Source organism: Haemaphysalis longicornis, unplaced genomic scaffold (assembly GCF_048455015.1).
Source record: "Haemaphysalis longicornis isolate Haplotype H1 unplaced genomic scaffold, Haemaphysalis longicornis Haplotype H1 scaffold_8, whole genome shotgun sequence".
Taxonomy (NCBI): Eukaryota; Metazoa; Arthropoda; class Arachnida; order Ixodida; family Ixodidae; genus Haemaphysalis; species Haemaphysalis longicornis.
This window is the reverse complement of record NW_027526445.1, coordinates 145,889,829-145,906,781: the sequence shown is the minus strand read 5'-3', so window position 1 is coordinate 145,906,781 and position 16,953 is coordinate 145,889,829. Positions and strand designations below refer to the sequence as shown.

At 48.9% G+C, this 16,953-nt stretch overlaps 1 protein-coding gene across 4 annotated transcripts in view; it reads left to right on the top strand.

Moving 5' to 3' along the window:
* The window catches only part of LOC144149558 (cysteine-rich motor neuron 1 protein-like), a 241,271-nt gene extending 225,353 nt beyond the window's left edge, over nucleotides 1-15,918 (top strand). Inside the window, exons 5-11 of one of the 4 annotated variants that reach the window (XM_077681194.1) lie at nucleotides 806-976; nucleotides 2,122-2,331; nucleotides 5,198-5,416; nucleotides 6,257-6,466; nucleotides 8,625-8,837; nucleotides 10,839-11,042; nucleotides 14,163-15,918. In XM_077681194.1, coding sequence (XP_077537320.1) covers nucleotides 806-976; nucleotides 2,122-2,331; nucleotides 5,198-5,416; nucleotides 6,257-6,466; nucleotides 8,625-8,837; nucleotides 10,839-11,042; nucleotides 14,163-14,344 — 1,409 coding nt within the window. In that variant the 3' untranslated portion in view covers nucleotides 14,345-15,918. Of the gene's footprint in view, nucleotides 1-805; nucleotides 977-2,121; nucleotides 2,332-5,197; nucleotides 5,417-6,256; nucleotides 6,467-8,621; nucleotides 8,838-10,838; nucleotides 11,043-14,162 lie in introns of all 4 variants that reach the window. The other 3 variants (XM_077681192.1, XM_077681193.1, XM_077681195.1) reach the window with 3 other exon arrangements.
* Nucleotides 15,919-16,953: the final 1,035 nt, after the last annotated feature.

Genomic DNA, 16,953 nt, shown 5'->3' with positions numbered 1-16,953 from the left:
GGGAGAGAAAGGGAGGGATGGAGGAAGGGAGGGAGGGGGAGCAAAGCAGATGCTGTACGTGGTCGCCCTTCCCTCCACCTAGTGCCGTTTGTAGCAATAGCGTCTAGACCTAGCATCACCCTTTAGACTGAAGCAACACCAGAAGTCTAGAGAGTGTTGTTTGTAGCCCCCGATGAGGCAGCCCACGAGAGTGAGTGAGAGTCGCTTTTTCCCAGAGCTTTCATTTCCGTCGTCTTCGGAGTCAACCAACCGTCGTCGTTGGCCGTTGAAGAATTAAAGCACAGTGCCCCTATTTCCCGAACTCCTCCTTACCTTAGTGCAGAGCGGATGTGTCCTTCCTTGTGGAGTAAGGCTCAGACTCATTTTCTCAAGAGGCAGAACAGTTGCGATCGTTGAAATTGAATTGTTGCGACTCTGCGAACGATCAGCTGATGGTCAGCTTCGTTGGGGCATCGTGTTTTTCATTGCTTGAGGTTCTCGTACTCGCGCGCCTATTTTGTGCGTTTGGCTTTTCTGCGTAGCCGCAGTGTCGCGTTGTGAAGCCAACGAATTATCTCTGCTGTGCGGAGAAGCTGGAAGAATGCACTCGCCTTGTGGCAAAGTAAGCTTGTCGGCATTCACGGTCTGTGTGCGGCTAACCCCACGAAAACACAAAAGAAAAAAAAAAAAACCCACGAAATACAAGAAACAAACGGATCTGCATTTCATTCCGAAATATAAGCAGGCGAGCGCTGTATCTTCGTATCCGAGACGTGAGGGTGAACTGGTCTGTGCTGAGCTTAATAATTGTTGCGCGCACTCGCAGGCTGCCTGACGTCGTCGGGGCTCCGCTTCAACAACGGCGAGCGCTGGAAAGAGGACGACTGCACGTGGTGCGAGTGCATCTCGGGCAAGGCCAAGTGTGAGGCCCAGATGTGCCAGACCAAGTGCGCCAACCCGGTCAAGAAGCCCGGCGTCTGCTGCCCCGTCTGCGAGAGTGAGCACCGCTCTTACCTCGACTCTCTTTTTTTTCTCTATCTAGGAACGGGACGATTTTGAAAGCACGTTTCTGAAAATTCTTGTGGCAAGGTGTGCGGCTGTCAGGAGCAGGCAGGCTGCTTTGAAAATTTTTTCTTGTTTACATAATCCCCCTCAAAAATGTATTTCACATACAGATATATACCCCACTTTTAACGAACCCGCTTTCAACGAAATCCCGGCTATAACGAAGAAATCTTCGTTTCCTGTTACCCTTAGAATATATAGATTTTACCTCCAGTTTTTGCAAAAAATGGATATAACGAACTGATTTCTGTTCCCCGATGTGTTCACTAAAAGTAAGCTGGACTGTACTAGTTTCAGAATTGCATTTAAAACAGGTTGCCTCTAATGTGTACCTTGGGTACTTTGACACGTTGCCCCAAATTTTTGCTACAACTATTACCGGCATAGTTGTTTGAGGTAATCTTGGTGATTGGGCCGTATTTTTAAGGGGGAAAAATCTGCCAGTTCGCGAACTTCTGCAGTTGGAGTAGCACTGTGACGGTTAACCGTGCATAGCCTGGCAGTCACTTGTTGAAGGCACCATGCCCACTTTGCGTAAATACATTCTGCCACATGTTGCACCTATTCTTTCTTTAAGTTGGAGGTATCGCCTTGCCAGCCAACCGGCATGCTGCTACGAGCACAAGAAACTAGTGTTTTTCAGTGACGGTGAAAAACAATTTCGTGACAAAAAAAAGAAGGCACAAAAGAAATAGCCGCGCAGTCAGACGATTCCTGTGTAAATCAGGATGTGGAAACGTCAGCTTAATGGTAGCACTACGGTTAGTGTCACTCGCTGGTCGTTGGAAACAATGCAGGTGGTCAGACCAGTGTGTTTTGTCTGCAATTATAGCTCAAAGTCATTATGGCATCCTACAAAACCTGGCGTAGAAAGCTGGAGCTAACATACACATCGCTTGCATGCATGTGACAAAATGCTTTGGTACCAAACCTGCTTTAGTTCCGTAGAGGGCGCCACCTGTCACGATAATTCTTCTCAGAACTTGCATGCATCAATGCTTTCCATCTCATTCGTCACCAAAGCGACCAAAGACTCCAAACGGTAAGTAAACATGCCACCGCTACCCATCTCCGCAGAGCTGCCAACGACTTACCCGATCCACGGCACGGCCAACCACACGGGTCTGTCTCGACCGTGTCCGCGAGACGACCGCAGTGTGTGGCGTGACCAGTGCCGCCATTGCGCTTGCCTGAACGGTCACGAGGTCTGCTCGCTGGTCGCATGCCCGCGAACCTACTGCGAGCACCCCATCATGGAACCCGGCGCCTGCTGCCCCGTTTGCCAAAGTGAGTCGCCTTCGTCACTAACACATGCTGCCATTTTCAAAAGCCGTACTCTCGCGCATATGCTGATACACTCTCAGTCATCCTCACACATTATTTTCCCACTCTCCCCACCACTGCCTTGTGCCAAATTGAGCCAGGCAAGCTCGTGTGCGAACCGAAAGCAGCCAGACGAGTATTGCGAATACCTGCACTGACAACACATAAACCACCCCACCTCTGCCAACTGCTGTCTTAGCGCTGCAATGGCTGATACCTGCAGACATCCATACGATAGCTGCCTGGCAATTTCCTGTACCACTTTTTTACCAGTTATGAGCATCTCGCAACTAGGACTGTTTGAAGCAGTGCTTTCACTGTTGGCAATCTGTAGCTTGCAGCAGTCCGCCGAAGTTGCCGTCAGTCCAGAGCAGTGGACCTGCAGTTGGTTGTTTGTCTGTACAGACGACACATTGCCATGGCTAACAAAAAGAACCTGCTTAGTTTCTGAAGTGGCATCAGCAAGCTTGTAGAAGGACGCCAATCCCCATTCTATTTCAGCCCTCGTGTGATGATTTCCTCCTGACCTTGCGTGAGTAGTGGCCCTATGATTAAAGCCCTGGTATGAACACCCCATTTGTCTGCCTAGTGCTGGCTTGATGCAGATGAAGCGGCTTCTTTGCACAACTGTAGTGTCGTGCGGGAAAAGCCAACCAGGCTAGCGGCAGCCGTCATAGCGCATGTGATTGTGGGAAAGCCAACTTTGTGCGCCACCTCTTTTGTTGGTTTCTTACTCTTAAGGCACCTACGCCATTAAGACCCTTTCATTAATGCCCTCATGAAATAACGCCTTTTAGGGCCTACTAGTGTAACTATCTTTCCCAACCGTTTTGTTGTTGTTGTTGTTGGTTATCTTTTGGCATTCGTGCACAACTTGGACGACATGCGGGAAAAGCCAACTACCACATGTCATGCCGGGAAGCCAAGATGATGCGTGTGTCTCTACGCAAGGGACAATTTTCAGCACAACTGCTGTTTGTGGGAGACTGAGCAGTGTTCCATTTTGCATGCATTCTCAGCCTCGTGAGCACATTAATTAAAGGGGCCTCGAAGAAAAATTACAAGTTTGGCTGATTAAAAGGACCACTTTGTCCCATTAACAGTAACACCAACTGTCGGGCAAACTCCAAACAAATCATCCAGGTATTAAAGAAAACAGACGAAGCAGTGGGGCACTCACCGGCCACTTTACCACCAGGTCTTTGCAACGTCACAGGATCCTGTTTGCGCAATTGGCTGCCACCAAACAAAGCCACCGCCAAGAAACATGGATGGACAATAGTAGTGGGGCTTCTTGTTCCATTTGATGGTGTCACTTGGATGCCAACGTCCAGTTCACACCCCGATAACCATGTTTTCAGCCCTGGCTCATACAGTATTTCACTCCTTCCCTTATTACGTCACTGTGGCACGAAATATGAAATTGTTTCAATATTTCGTGCGTTTTTTTTTGTTTGAACAACGTCTTTCATGGCTGGAATGGTGCGGATTGCGTAACCAAAGGCTAGTACAGTCGATACTGGATATATTGAATTCAAATATATCAAATTATCGCATATATCAAACAGTACAAATATCCCCTTGCAAATACCATTCAAAAGTTTAGCACTTTTGGACACGTATATTGAACCATCCCATCCGATATATTGAACGCCGTGCCGTAAGTGCCCCTTCAAGTGTGCCTCTCCTGATGGAGTTGTGGGCGATGGTGATTATGACGTCTCGTGCATCGCGTCGCTTGTGTGGTCGTCAGCACCTGCTCGACCTGCTCAATGCGCTAGCATGGGGATAGCCTCATGACAACAAGAACACAGGGTGTGACTGGATGTGAAAGGGGAATGGGGAGGTGAAACCAACGGGAGGCGTTGTGATCCTGCAGCGGTGGCTCATCGGGCATGGAAACATATGCGGCATGGTGCGTGTTTGTTTTGTTCCCTTCGGCATGTCTTCGGAGCCATGGTCGCAAGAGAGCGGAATAATTTAAATGAAGGCGGACATCACTGCAGCAAGCTGACGTAGGGTGAAGGCAGTGCAGACCAGCCGTTCTGGAGCGTGTCATGTGCATGGTTCCGAAAAGCGGCTTCGCTGCGGATCCAAACGAAAGGTGTTCAGATACAAAAGACGACAGCATTGAGCACCTCCAGAGTGAATTAGAGAGCTGTCAGCAATCCCATGCACCATTATAAATGTCGCAACAGCACGAAAGTTTGTAAGTGTTGACTGAGACGTGCAGCCTGTGGCGGATCGCAACAATGCGGTGGTTGCGGTGGGGAAGAAGCGGACCTTGTTAGCGACCCTGACAATGCTCCCAACAGCCTACGGCAGCCAAGCTTGCGTCAGCACTGAGCGTAATGCACGGCCGTGGTGGCGCAGTGGAGGGCGCCGGGCTTTTTTTTGTTTGAATGGCGAAAGTAAGCTTGAAGACAGGTCAGTGAACCTCATGGCACCAAAGATAAAGCAAGCGAAGGTCACGGACTTTTTTCATGCTTTAATAAAGTGCGGTGGTCGTATCTTTTGTGCTTTGAAGATTGAAGAACAAATCAGAAAGCTACAGCTTGTGGCGATCTCGGAAAGCTCTGAGTAAGATGCGGAGTTTTCAGGTAAGCTTCAGATGTGCGTATTGTATACTTCAAATTGTCAATATATCGAACTACTTTGCAATCCCCTTGGAGTTCAATATATCCAGGATCGACTGTAGTTCTTTCAAATTGAACAAAGTTGTGTTTTGTCTTGATGGCCCTTTTAATCTACAGTGCACTCATGCAACCACCCTCACCCTGATAACTGCGTTGTTCTGACCGCTGTCTCTTTGCACCGTCTTGACCTTCAGACGACGCAGCAAGCCCGTTCCACTGGCCTCCAGCAGGCACGGGTGTGTGCCAGGGTTTAGACGGCCACGTGCACCGCGAGGGCGATAGCTGGTGGCTGGACGAGTGCGTGCGGTGCGAGTGCGTCGACGGTGTCGCCCTGTGCGACACCATGCAGTGCCCACCCGCACCCTGCGCCAACCCCACCAGGAAGCAGGGACAGTGCTGTGCCACCTGTGCAGGTCGGTGGCACTTCGTCGTTACCGGTGTCGTTGTTGGCTGTCAGTACTGGGGTGGCTGTGTTCCCGCAATGTGTGGTGTAGCCAATGTTTGCAGAAAAAACTCCCGTGTGGCACGCTGTACGTTTCGAGAAGAAACGTAGTCACATTGTAGCAGATGTATTTTTGAGGGACATTGGCCAAGGCTAGCTGAAGTGACTCTTCGAATAAACAACTTCAATAAATAAATTACAACTAATCGACCATCTTAATCAATGTACTCAGCTTACACCGAAGTTCACATAACCGCTGAAATTAACAAAAGTACAGTAGAATTTAGTGGGTCGTCTAAGATGCTCCTAAGATCCTAAGATGCTCCTAATCCTAAGATGCTTCTATTTAATTCAAAGTCCTCCGCAACAGTGGCATGCGAAACCCAATTTTAAAATTTTTTGAGCATTTAGTGGAAGCAGTGAAGATGAGTGGGTGGGTATGCATCAACAGGCTCTTAACAAAGAGAGTCCATTCTCTTCAATGAATAGTCACTAAACTCCATTCGTAGTCACATCATAGAAACGAAAAAGCTCCACAAACTGCGAAGAAAAGGGAGAAGCTTAAGGTGCGTAACTCAATCAAGACTCACACAGCCAGTAAACTCGTTAACTTAGTTCGACCTAGACTCTTGTTTGACCAACTTAGGCTTTTGACAAATTTAGGCTTTTGTTTGACCACAGATGGCGCATTCTTTGTGTTAAAATAAACAACTTAAGTCACCATGTCTCTTTTGTGTGTTTGCGTACAAAAGAAAATGTCACAAATCGCTTTGGAGACGAAGACAGTGAACCCCCCCCCCCCTTGGCGCAGCAGAGGAGGAGCAGCAGCTGGGCGTGAGCAACCAGTCGAACCAGCTGCCGTGTGCGGGCGGCTACAAGGACGGGCAGGCGTGGCGGCCCGAGCCCTGCCTGAGCTGCCTGTGCCGCGCGGGCAAGGAGCGCTGCTTCCGCGAGGCCTGCCCGCCCCTCACCTGCCTCGAGCCCCTCTTCCTCAAGAACCACTGCTGCCCCATCTGCCCCAGTGAGTGACAGGGGACGATAGACTCGAGGGGCTCGCCTCGTTGCCATAGCTCACTCGCTGGACCCGAGTAGAGCCACACGGCGTTCTGGCGTAGCGGCGTAACCCAGAGGCTTCAAAAGCCAAGCGGTTTATATAGTCACAAGCGTTCGAAGGTCGTGCATTGCTAGCGTTTGTCATACATCTCCCCGGTGTAGCACAAAGAAAACTGCAGGAATGTTTGAGGCAAAATAAATGTAACTAACCGGCAGCGCATGCGTTCATTTAGTTAGGAACGCTCGTTGGGTTGGTTTTTACAATAGCAAGCGGAAAAAAGTGGCAGTGCAACACCAGCACATGCGGGAGGAAAAACAAGCACGAAAAGAACAGAACTCCCGCTGGCACACATTCAGGCAGGGGGCGCACAAGCACTTCTAAGCTGGCAAATTTGAATTGCATCGCGTGGTGGCAGTGGGCGGATAATGGCGCTACAGGCCATTACGGCGAATCACTGCTCTGCACTCGCGATAGCTTCACATTGAGTGGAACGGCTTTATTTTTTTCTTCAGCGCGATAGTGCTTGCTGTGCCACTTGCGAAAAATCTGTCCTGCGTTTCAAGTCAACTTGAGCGACAAAGTACAAAGCCAGCAAGACAGACGAGGCGGTGTCTCTGTTGTAAAGCGATTTCCTGGTTTGTTAATGCCCCATTCAGGTCTTGCTGCTGTGAGACGTGCATGCAAAGTGTGAAAGCTGCATCTGTCTAATGCTTGTCCACTGCATTGTGCTTGAGGCTTGCACTCAAGCCTGCGTGTATAAGCTTTGTGTATAGTGCAATGTACAGTCGTCAAAACTGTTAACAGCAACAAAACACGAGGTGCCTGCTCACGCACAGGGTGGCAGCTCACGATAGCAACAGCCGCATCTTTGGCGCCCGGTTATCGGCACTAACGATGCTGCCCTACTGCACCCGGGTGCTTCAGCACATGCGCACAGCCTGGCTTAGCAGCCCGAGCGCTATCGTAAGCTGCCGCTCTGTGCATACGCTGGCACCTCGTTTTCTGTTGTTGTTAACAGTTTTGATGGCTGTACTCATCTACAACCGTGGACAGACCTCGTCCAGCGAGGTTGATCTCGAGTGAAATGCCATGCTAATAGAGTTCAACGCCAGTAGAGATTGTGGCAGAAGCAACATGAATCCACCGATTGCACCGTTGCAGAAAAATGGGAAGCAGATAAGCATCTTAACGCCTTGTTTATCCCTGCCACGGCATCATCCAACAAATTAAACCAGTAGCGACTACAAGCTCATCTATAGCTCCCGCACAACCACCGCATTCACCAGTGGAACAGCTCTCAAATTGTGTGCTCCATGAACATTCTTGCTGATTTGTATGTTCGTAACAACTTTTAACTTTTTCACTGCCACTACTGAGATAGCTTGATGTGTATAGCAAGCATTCATATTATTGTAAACTTTGTTTAAGTAGCTCATAACTTGCTTCATCAACCGTTCAACCACTAGAGTTCGACCACATGCTAGAATCAACCGCATGCTACAATCAAAAAGGTGTCATAACTCGACTAAAAAAAATCAGTGTCATTGCACTCTGTGAAGGTGGATGACCAGTGGAGCTGTTTCCGGACTATTGGTTGGCCACACACTTCCACTCAAACCATGCCGTCACATTAGGGAAGTGTTCGACAGGATTGTATCCAAGCTGACGTCTTGCGGTATTCAGGCTCCCGACAGGCATCGCTCCCACGCTTGGTGACTGTGGCCTGATCATCGTCGGTGGTCTCCTTCTGCCACGTTCACGGGGAGTTCGCCTATTATATTTCGTTATGAGTAGGCCTCACTGTGCAACACACAGCGTAAGAAAGCCAGGTTACAAAGGCCAAGCTAACACCGGTCTCCTTAAAGTCGACTTCATTTCCAAACACAAACGCGTTGCTGGGAAGACCTTTTTTGAGGGGAAATACACGCAAACTTCTATCAAAATATCAAGTGCCAGAGGCGAACAGGTGGCCGAAGAGAGGGGTGTGCCGAAATGAGGAGGTGGGAGTGGCTTTCCTTGGGCTCTGCATGCAAACGAACGGGGGAGTTAGCCTACAACAGCTCGGCTGTAATAATCCCAAAGCTGATTCTTGGTCCCTCCTCTCTCCTTCCTCCCCCAAAAGCAGCCGCCACCTCGCTGAGGGCTTCGCCAGCCTGCAGGACTGACGGGAAGGTCTACGCCGACGGGGCATCGTGGTCCCCGGACAACTGCAAGCGCTGCCACTGCACCATGGGCCAGGTGCAGTGCTCCGAGATGGGCTGCCCGCCAAACATGTGCCGCTCGGCCAACCACACTTCAGGGGGATGCTGCATCCCCTGCTCCCCATCCTCCACCCAAGGTGAGGAGAGGCTTGTGCGCTGCATCACCCTCCTGCTGAGCTCCTTTGTCAGCCTCTCAATGTCCATTGCAGCCATGTTTTAAGTGAAGAGCACTTTAGGGGCTCGCTTTGTCGTCGTAGCTTGCTCGCTGGGCCCAAGTAGAGCCACACGGCATTCCGTTGTAGCGGCTGTCGTCGCGTCGAAATCCAGAGGCTTCGAAAGCCAAGCGGTTTACATAGTCATAAACGTTCGGAACTCGTGAACCGCTGGCGATTGTCACACATCTCCAAGTTGTTTAGCGCAAAGAAAACTGCAGGTACATTTGAGGCAAAATATATGAAATTAACTGCCAGCGCCTGCGTTAATTTAGTTAGGAACGCTTGTTGGGTTCGTATTTACGATAGTAAGGAGAAAAAAACGGCATTGCAACGCCGGCACGTGCAGGCAGAAAAGCAAGCACACAAAAAGAGAACTCCCCCTGGCATAATTTCAGGCAGGGAGCACGCGAGCACTGCGAAGGCAGGAAAACAAACCTCCGTTGAAATGATCAGGATAGGAATGAGACAAGGCGGCGAAGATTGCCATGGGTGGTAAAAGTGAGCGGATAACAGCACCACAGCTCATTATGGCGAATCACTGCTCTGCACTTCCGACAGCTTTCATATCCAGTAAAATGGCTTTAATTTTTTTTCATCGACGATAGTCCTTCTTAGGCTACTTAAATGGGAAAGTTGTGGTCTGTGTTTGTTGCCCCAATTCGACCACCCAACGCAGAGAAAAAGCATGCTTGAACACAGTGTGCGTATAGGCAGGACCATTCTGAAGTACTAAAACCGCTGGGATGGCCACCTATACACGCCCACATTTTTCAGCGCAGAGGAAACCTTAGGCGTATTTGAGGCAAAATGTCGTAAGTGCCGAACTGAGAGTACCAGCATTCTTTTTATTACGAAGACTCATTAAATTAGTTTTTACAACAGCAAAGGGTAAAAAATGCAAAAATATAATTTACGGTCTTTGAGATACATGCATATGTGTATGTATGTGTGTGCATGGATGTAAGTGAATATAAATATTGCTCTCTTTTTCGCAAAAGTACTTGAGTCGAATGACTTACTTTATTTCACCCATATGTATGAAATTGTACTTGTGCATGTATCAATTTGTATTTTGCCGATTATTCTGTACGGGCTTTGTATTCTTGTAATTGTTACTGCTTGTATACAGGTAAACCTTGATGTAATGAATGTCAATGTAACGAAACCCTCGATGTAACGAACCGCGGAATTTTTCGTAACTTCAAGTGCATGCACACCATGTATTTTCACCCTCTGTGTAATGAAGTCCCATTTGCCAGAATTTCAATGTAATGAAGTTTCATGCAGAACTAGGCCCGCAATTTAAGTTGTAGAGGTATATTTTAGGAGATGCAAGTGCCAAAATGGGGTTCTCAATAAAACGCGAATGGCAACATGGGCCGCCCAAGCCACGGATGCAGCGAGCCCGGAGTCTGTGAGCGAGCCCCTTGCCTACAAACTGCGTGGCGTGCATACACGGATGGCACACTCTTTCTGCTTCTGTCGGAGCTTAATCGTCTATGTGGGCATCAGCGTGAACCGCGTGGAGCGTTTTCTCCCCGCAAAAACGCGCCCCGCAAGCCACAGGAGCGCTGACGCAGCCGCGGAGACCACCCGCGCGATGCGGGTAGCTCCAGCGACTGCTTCTAACCGCCCACTGAAACGCAACTGGAGGTGCAAACGAGAGGAGCACGCGAGAAAAAAACGCGGATAACGTGGGCGAAATATTTCACAGTAACACATCATACGTGCCGCTTACGAAAGCGCCCATCAAATATCCTCCGCGGTGGTAAGCCCAGGGCCGTAGCCAGAGATTTTTAGGTACTCTTGGCCTGAAAGGCTAGGTACTCTTGCCGTAATTTCAGCCCACAGTCTGAGACTGTTTTTAAGTTTCCCCAAGTTTTCAACGCAACCTCCAGTGATCTCCTTGCGGCGTCCTTGCAGAGGCGGCGTCGACGCAGCAGCGCGCGCAGTGGCAGTGCACGCGGGCAGGCCTGGTGCTGTCGGACGGGGAGCAGCGCGTGATCGACAACTGCAACCGGTGCGAGTGCAGCCGGGGCCACCTGCACTGCCAGGAGACTGTCTGCCACCAGGACCTGTGCCGAACGCACAACCACAGCTCGGGGAACTGCTGCGTCCAGTGCACAGGTGAGGGAGGGCACAAGAGGAGGCTTCTTAGGGTGCGTTCCAATTCACCCCTTAGACGGCTTCATTGCCGTCTTCGCGGACAGTCCGCCATGTTAAGCCGCGTTAAAATTTGATTGATTGATTGTTGGGTTTAACGCGCTGACGCAATGCAGGCGATGAGGCGCGCTGTGGTGGAGTGCTCGGGGTTAATTTTGACCACCTGGGGATCTATTACGTGCGCCGAAATCTCGTACACACGGGCGTTTTCGCTCTTCGCCTCCATCAGAAAAGCGGCCGTCGCGGCCGGGAATCGAACCCGCAACCTCGTGATCAGCAGCGCAACGCCTTAGCCCCGTTCCAATTTGAACGAGGCAGTCAACAAAGACTGCTTCGAGGTGACAGCATCGAAGTCAGAAACGATGCAGGCTACCTTCCTGTCAAAACTATAAAGTGATGCCAGCACCATCTTTTTGCATATTAATGTGGTTACAAACTAACATTCTTTTATTGGAATATTTATTTTAATTTACTAGTGGTAAGCGTGATTTTGTTTAATTTTTAAATCACGTTATATTTTTAATAATAACGGTAATATTATTTATGAAACTTGCGGCTTGCGATTCTCCACATGTCTGCTACGAGGTTGTCGTCTGCCTTGGCGTTGCGTTCGTGACCGCTGCGCCGTTCCAATTTTTATTCCTTTAGACGTCTAATTACACTGCTTCATAAGCTGTCTACCAAGCTGTCTGCAAATTGGAACACAGCCTTAGTCTTCGTTTAATGCTACAGGGAGATTATTACATCAAACATGCCTTTCGTTTTTCTTGAAACGCTGAAAATTGAAAAAAATCAGGGAGGGGGGGGGAGGGAATGCTCAAAAATTTTTAAATATCAGTTTTCTCATTGGAAATTGCTCAATATGCACTTCAGTTCGCAGCTGTTGCAATAAAATCATTGTTTCCTTTGCATTTGCTTTGAAATGAAAGAAAAATCACTATTTGAATACTCTAGTTGACGCTTTTTCGCCTCGCAGCCACTGCGGTGGTTCAGTGGCGGAGGCGTATGTGCTGCTCAATTACTGGCCGTGGCAGCCACTTTTAAGGTGGAGGCGAATTGCAAGAACACCCATGTGTCGAGATTCCGGCGCACGTTAAAGGAGCCATGAAGAGAAAACACAAGTTTGGTTCATTCAAAAGATTGTCTCGTTAGAATCATACTGACACCACTTTTAACGTAAACTTCGCTCAAATAAGCTACATAATTAGAAAAAACGGGAATGGTCATGCGACCCACCAGCTCATTTCCCGCAACAGAACCTATGATGTCACATGAGCTAAGCTCTGCAATTGGCGGAGGCTGGCAGAAGCAGACGCAAATTAGGTAGAGCTTACAAACTAGACGAACAAGCGATTTGCGCTTAAATTTAGGGCAGATGGGACAAACAGTGGAAGTTACGAAAGCACATGTAAACATAGAAGTACTGATGCGTTCTGCTGTTCGTACTGCGCACAGCTTGCTTGGTTTAGCTGCACAGCACTACGGGGCTTGGGGTTGTCTCAGACGACACTGGCCGATTGACGCAAGCAACGGTGTCTTACGTGACCCCATTTGTCGCGCGAGCACTGTTTCAGGGAACGAATATTTTCTCCCAGAACAAAAACAAGCCAGGTTTAAATGCGGGCAAAAACAAACCAAACGCTTGCCACGGTATGGTGGCGCCATCTAGGTTACGGAACGTAAAGAAACGCGGGAACAAACCTACACCGCTGTACAGGGTGGAGACAACCTTTGAACGGTCCCGTGCCGCCGCAATTGGGCCAACGGGCTCAACGCGTTATTCTTTTCGTTTCCCACGAGACCTAGCAACGCGAAACAGACAATATGATTTAAACTTCTTCAGTAAACCGCGTTGTGGCGATAATTTTAGTGCGGTTTTGACACAATGACTTGCTTCGGTGGCGAATGAGCAACCGAAAATGGCGGCACCAGCATATACGTGTCTCTACCCTGTACGGCAGATGCGTGAATGAAGGTACTCTAGGCTGCAAAGCGGTCGGTTCCTGTGATGTCATTTGGGACCACGAAAACGCACGATTGAGCGGGAAAATCAAAATTTTAACCTAAATTGTTTAATTTCTCAGTGAATAAAGCACCGTTTGTATCCGGACAAGTGCTGGGGGCACTATAAAACACGAAATCTTTCGAATAAAACCAACGTGCATTTTCTCTTCATGGCTCCTTTAAAGATCCGTAGGTGGTACAAATTAGTCCGGAGCACTCCAATCATTTCCATGCGTAAATCCCAAAAATTTGAAATTTTAACTTTTCGTCTCGGACCTAGAGTGGTCCTTGGAGAAAAATGGGACCTTTCTGGGCACTGTCACAATGGTCATTGTGGGAAGTGCATACTTTCTTTCACGAGTGGCCAGGAAATGCTTTGACAATTAAAGAAGAAATACACAATTTGTGGCAATATTCAATTGACTGTGTTCGTTAATAGTGGGGTACTGTAGGAGTCGTGTTTCACTTTTAACTGAAATGGCTAAGGATGTGGTTGTAATATCAGATAGAGCTGTGCCCGTACAGGACACAAGAGTACCCAACAACATGCACTGTGCATTCAGCGTTGCATAGGTGCCAGAAATATCCTTGCCAGTTGTTGTTGCTCTTGTTCCACTCCTAAGATTTGTCCCACGTACATGTGCTACACTTCGAAGTGTTCCACTTGTCCCATTTAGAGTGCTTCAATTACAAGTGTTCCACTTACTTGTCCCTCTTAGGAGTGTTCCCCTTACAAGTGTTCTGCTCGTTTATTCCACTTTGTGTTTCAATCACAAGTGTTCCACTGACAGGTGTTCCACCTAGTTATTCCACTTGAAGCATTTTAATTACAAAATTATAAGTGTTCCGGTGACACGTGTTCCATTTACTTATTCCACTATGAGCGTTTCAATTACAAGGTTCCAATTACTCATCTCTCCCAGGAGTGTGTGTTCCACTTACAGGTGTTCAGCTTACTTTTTCCACTTGAAAGCATGAGCTGGAGTTATAGAAGTGAAATATTTTCCTTCCGTATGACCAAATCTCCAGCCTTACACTGCGATCTTCTCTCCCTTTGCTCCCTCTCTCTTGACCACCCAGAGCTGGACCACTACGCCAAGAGCTCCGGCAGCGACGTCGTCGGCTACGTCATCGCCATCGTTATCCTGGTCACGCTCATCGTGGTGCTGATGTGTGTGGCCTGCCTCTGGAGGCGGCGGAACACCCGGCCCTTCAACAAGCCCAAGCAGCACTACCAGAAGACCGCCAACGGATACGTCTGAAGACGACACCCCTCTGTGGCGTGGCATTTCCTGTCGTCTCGTCCCCCAACCACCCCTTCCCCTACCCCCTGGTCTTTTCTTCAAGTGCGTGCACTTTGTGATATCGAGTATTTATGCCAAAGCCGGCAAGAAGGACCAGAGACCTGGTTAATGGCAGGCACCCCGAAAAATTGCGCTGTGAGGACCCCTCTCGTCTGATGGCATGCTTGTGGACGTCTTGTGTGAACTTTCGACGCGGTTGGTGGCACGACCGGAGGAGCCATAGTGGCTGGTGAAGGGACAAGCGGCGCAAGTCGCTGTGTTCGTATCCACGGATTGTTGCGCTGTGTGTCAAGAATGTGCTGTGGTGAAATCCAGGCTTTGGATTTGAATGACGCGTACGTTGTGACGACGGAGACACACCTGCTCGCTTCTTGTCACACTGCGGTGAGGGATGAACACTCTACGCGAAGGTGGACAATGGTGACCGACCGGTGGTACGTGGTGCGCGGTGCCAGAGAAAGAGACGAGTGACGTCTGTCGAATGCGTCACCGAGATGTATGATCTCGCACTTCAATTCCTTTGTTTTGTTTTTTTTAATCCGGAGGAGTCTTGGTATGTTGTCACGCTTTCTTTTGTTCCTTCCTTCGGCATTTTGTGGTGCCACGGTCTTCGTAAACGGTGCGCTCAGTCACGATTTTGACGCTTTCGCCAGACGAGAGAGAGAGAGAAGGATGGCAGATATGGATTCTGCACCTCACTGCATCAGTCCGTGTTGGCGGCACTTCGCCGACAGCTCAAGAGTGCGAGCACGCTACACCAGGAAATGTTTTGTGCGCTCGGTTTGCAGAGTCGGAACGAAGACGAAAACCTGAATACGTTTTTTTTTACGTGCGTTGTTTTACGAGTGTGACATATCGCTAAAGGTTTGAATGAAGAATAGTAAAGAGAAAAAGGAGAAGAGAGTGCTTGTATATACGGGTGGATACGAGTAACAATGCAGTAACAATGCAATGATTTTTTTTTAGATTGATAAAGTATACTGGTGTGAGCGGCGCGATGTTGGTGCTGTGGGACTGACGCCGTGTATCTATTTTTTTTAATGCATGACACAGTACTTGGTTGCACCCTGTTATGTAGAGATGTGACCATGCGTTCTATTAGTGTCGAACCTGTTGGACTCAACTGATTCCTCTCTGTACGTGGATTGAGATGTTGTTCGCAACCCCCCAAAATCCCGACGTCATGAAGGACGTCTGTGTTGTCACTTGAGCAAAAGCCGTGGTGAAATCACGGTGCTAATATTTAGTTTTACGAAGTGAATGGCGTTGTCTATTTGGAAACCAGTTTTACGGAAGTGTGCGCAGCGGATCCTTCCCAGTGTTGCCATTCCTCCGAACACGTTTGCGGACCGTTGTCGTTTTTAGCGGAAACACAGTGTGTATATTTATGATTTCTCTGTATCGTGTGTGACCTATTGACTGTGCACGTAAGAGAGCGAGAAAGAGAGATGTGGAGTGGGAGAGAAATAACTTTTCCCTTCTCCTCTGCGACTCGGTGTCGGCCACAAATAAAATCTGAGCATTTTACCGTACGCGCGCGAACTGTCTCTTCAGACGATTTGGAGGTGCAAAACATGTCTCCTTTCTTTTTAGGGGCTGGGGCTGTCGGCGTATCATGTTGTCGTTGTAAGTGTCGTCTCATGTAGTCACGGTACTACAACAACGGGACGCTCGTTTACACCTTGCGCTGGAGCGCTTCACAACGCGTGCTAATAAACACACCGGGACGCTCGTTGACGCCTTGTGCTAGAGAGCTTCATGCTTCAAAGACAAGGGACTTCTACAGCAAAGGTGTATACCTCTACCCCCACAACGGTTCATCTCCGTTGGCAAAAATGCCAAGGTGCCAAGAATACACTTCTACACTGCATGCTTTGCCCCTTCCCAGGTTTCACGTTGGTAGAAATGGCCCGGGATTTTGTAGCGCAATCTACACTGGCCGAGGTTGAGCAGTTTCGCGTGGACCTTGAAGGGCCGTTCTGCGCAAGCGCAAGGAGCATTGGATAGGATTGGATTGGATTAAATTGGCCTGTTTTGGATTGGATTTGAAATATCCAATCCAATTGGAGTACAGGTCTGTAGAGAATTGAGTCTGCACATTGAGTCTGCACTGAGTCTGCACTCACGCATGCAAGAGTCTGGGACACGCACCAGATGCTTTTACGTGTGTGTGCGTGTCTGGGTGGAAACGACGGCAGTGTTGCTTAGAAAAGAGCCGCTGTATGATATAAAGGCTTTTAAAGGGACACTGAAGTGATATGTAAACATTGCGGGATTACTAGCGCAAATTGTAGTCCGGAGTCCCCAGGCCATGTTTCGACCACTCTAGGCGCGTTTACGCGATTTTATTTAGTAGAAAAACTAATTCGAAAATGCTGTCCTCCTCTCTTTACGCTCGCCCATTTTCTGTGGCGTTTTCGTGTGACGTCAGGAGGGGATGAGGTGGCAATTGGCTGGCTGCGCTACTGCACGGCTTCCCGGCCTTCAGGCAGAGTCAGTCGGCCCAGCGTTTCGTCCGCCGGCCGCCGGCGGGTCGTCGCAATCAAGGAGGTTAAAAAAAATTGCTT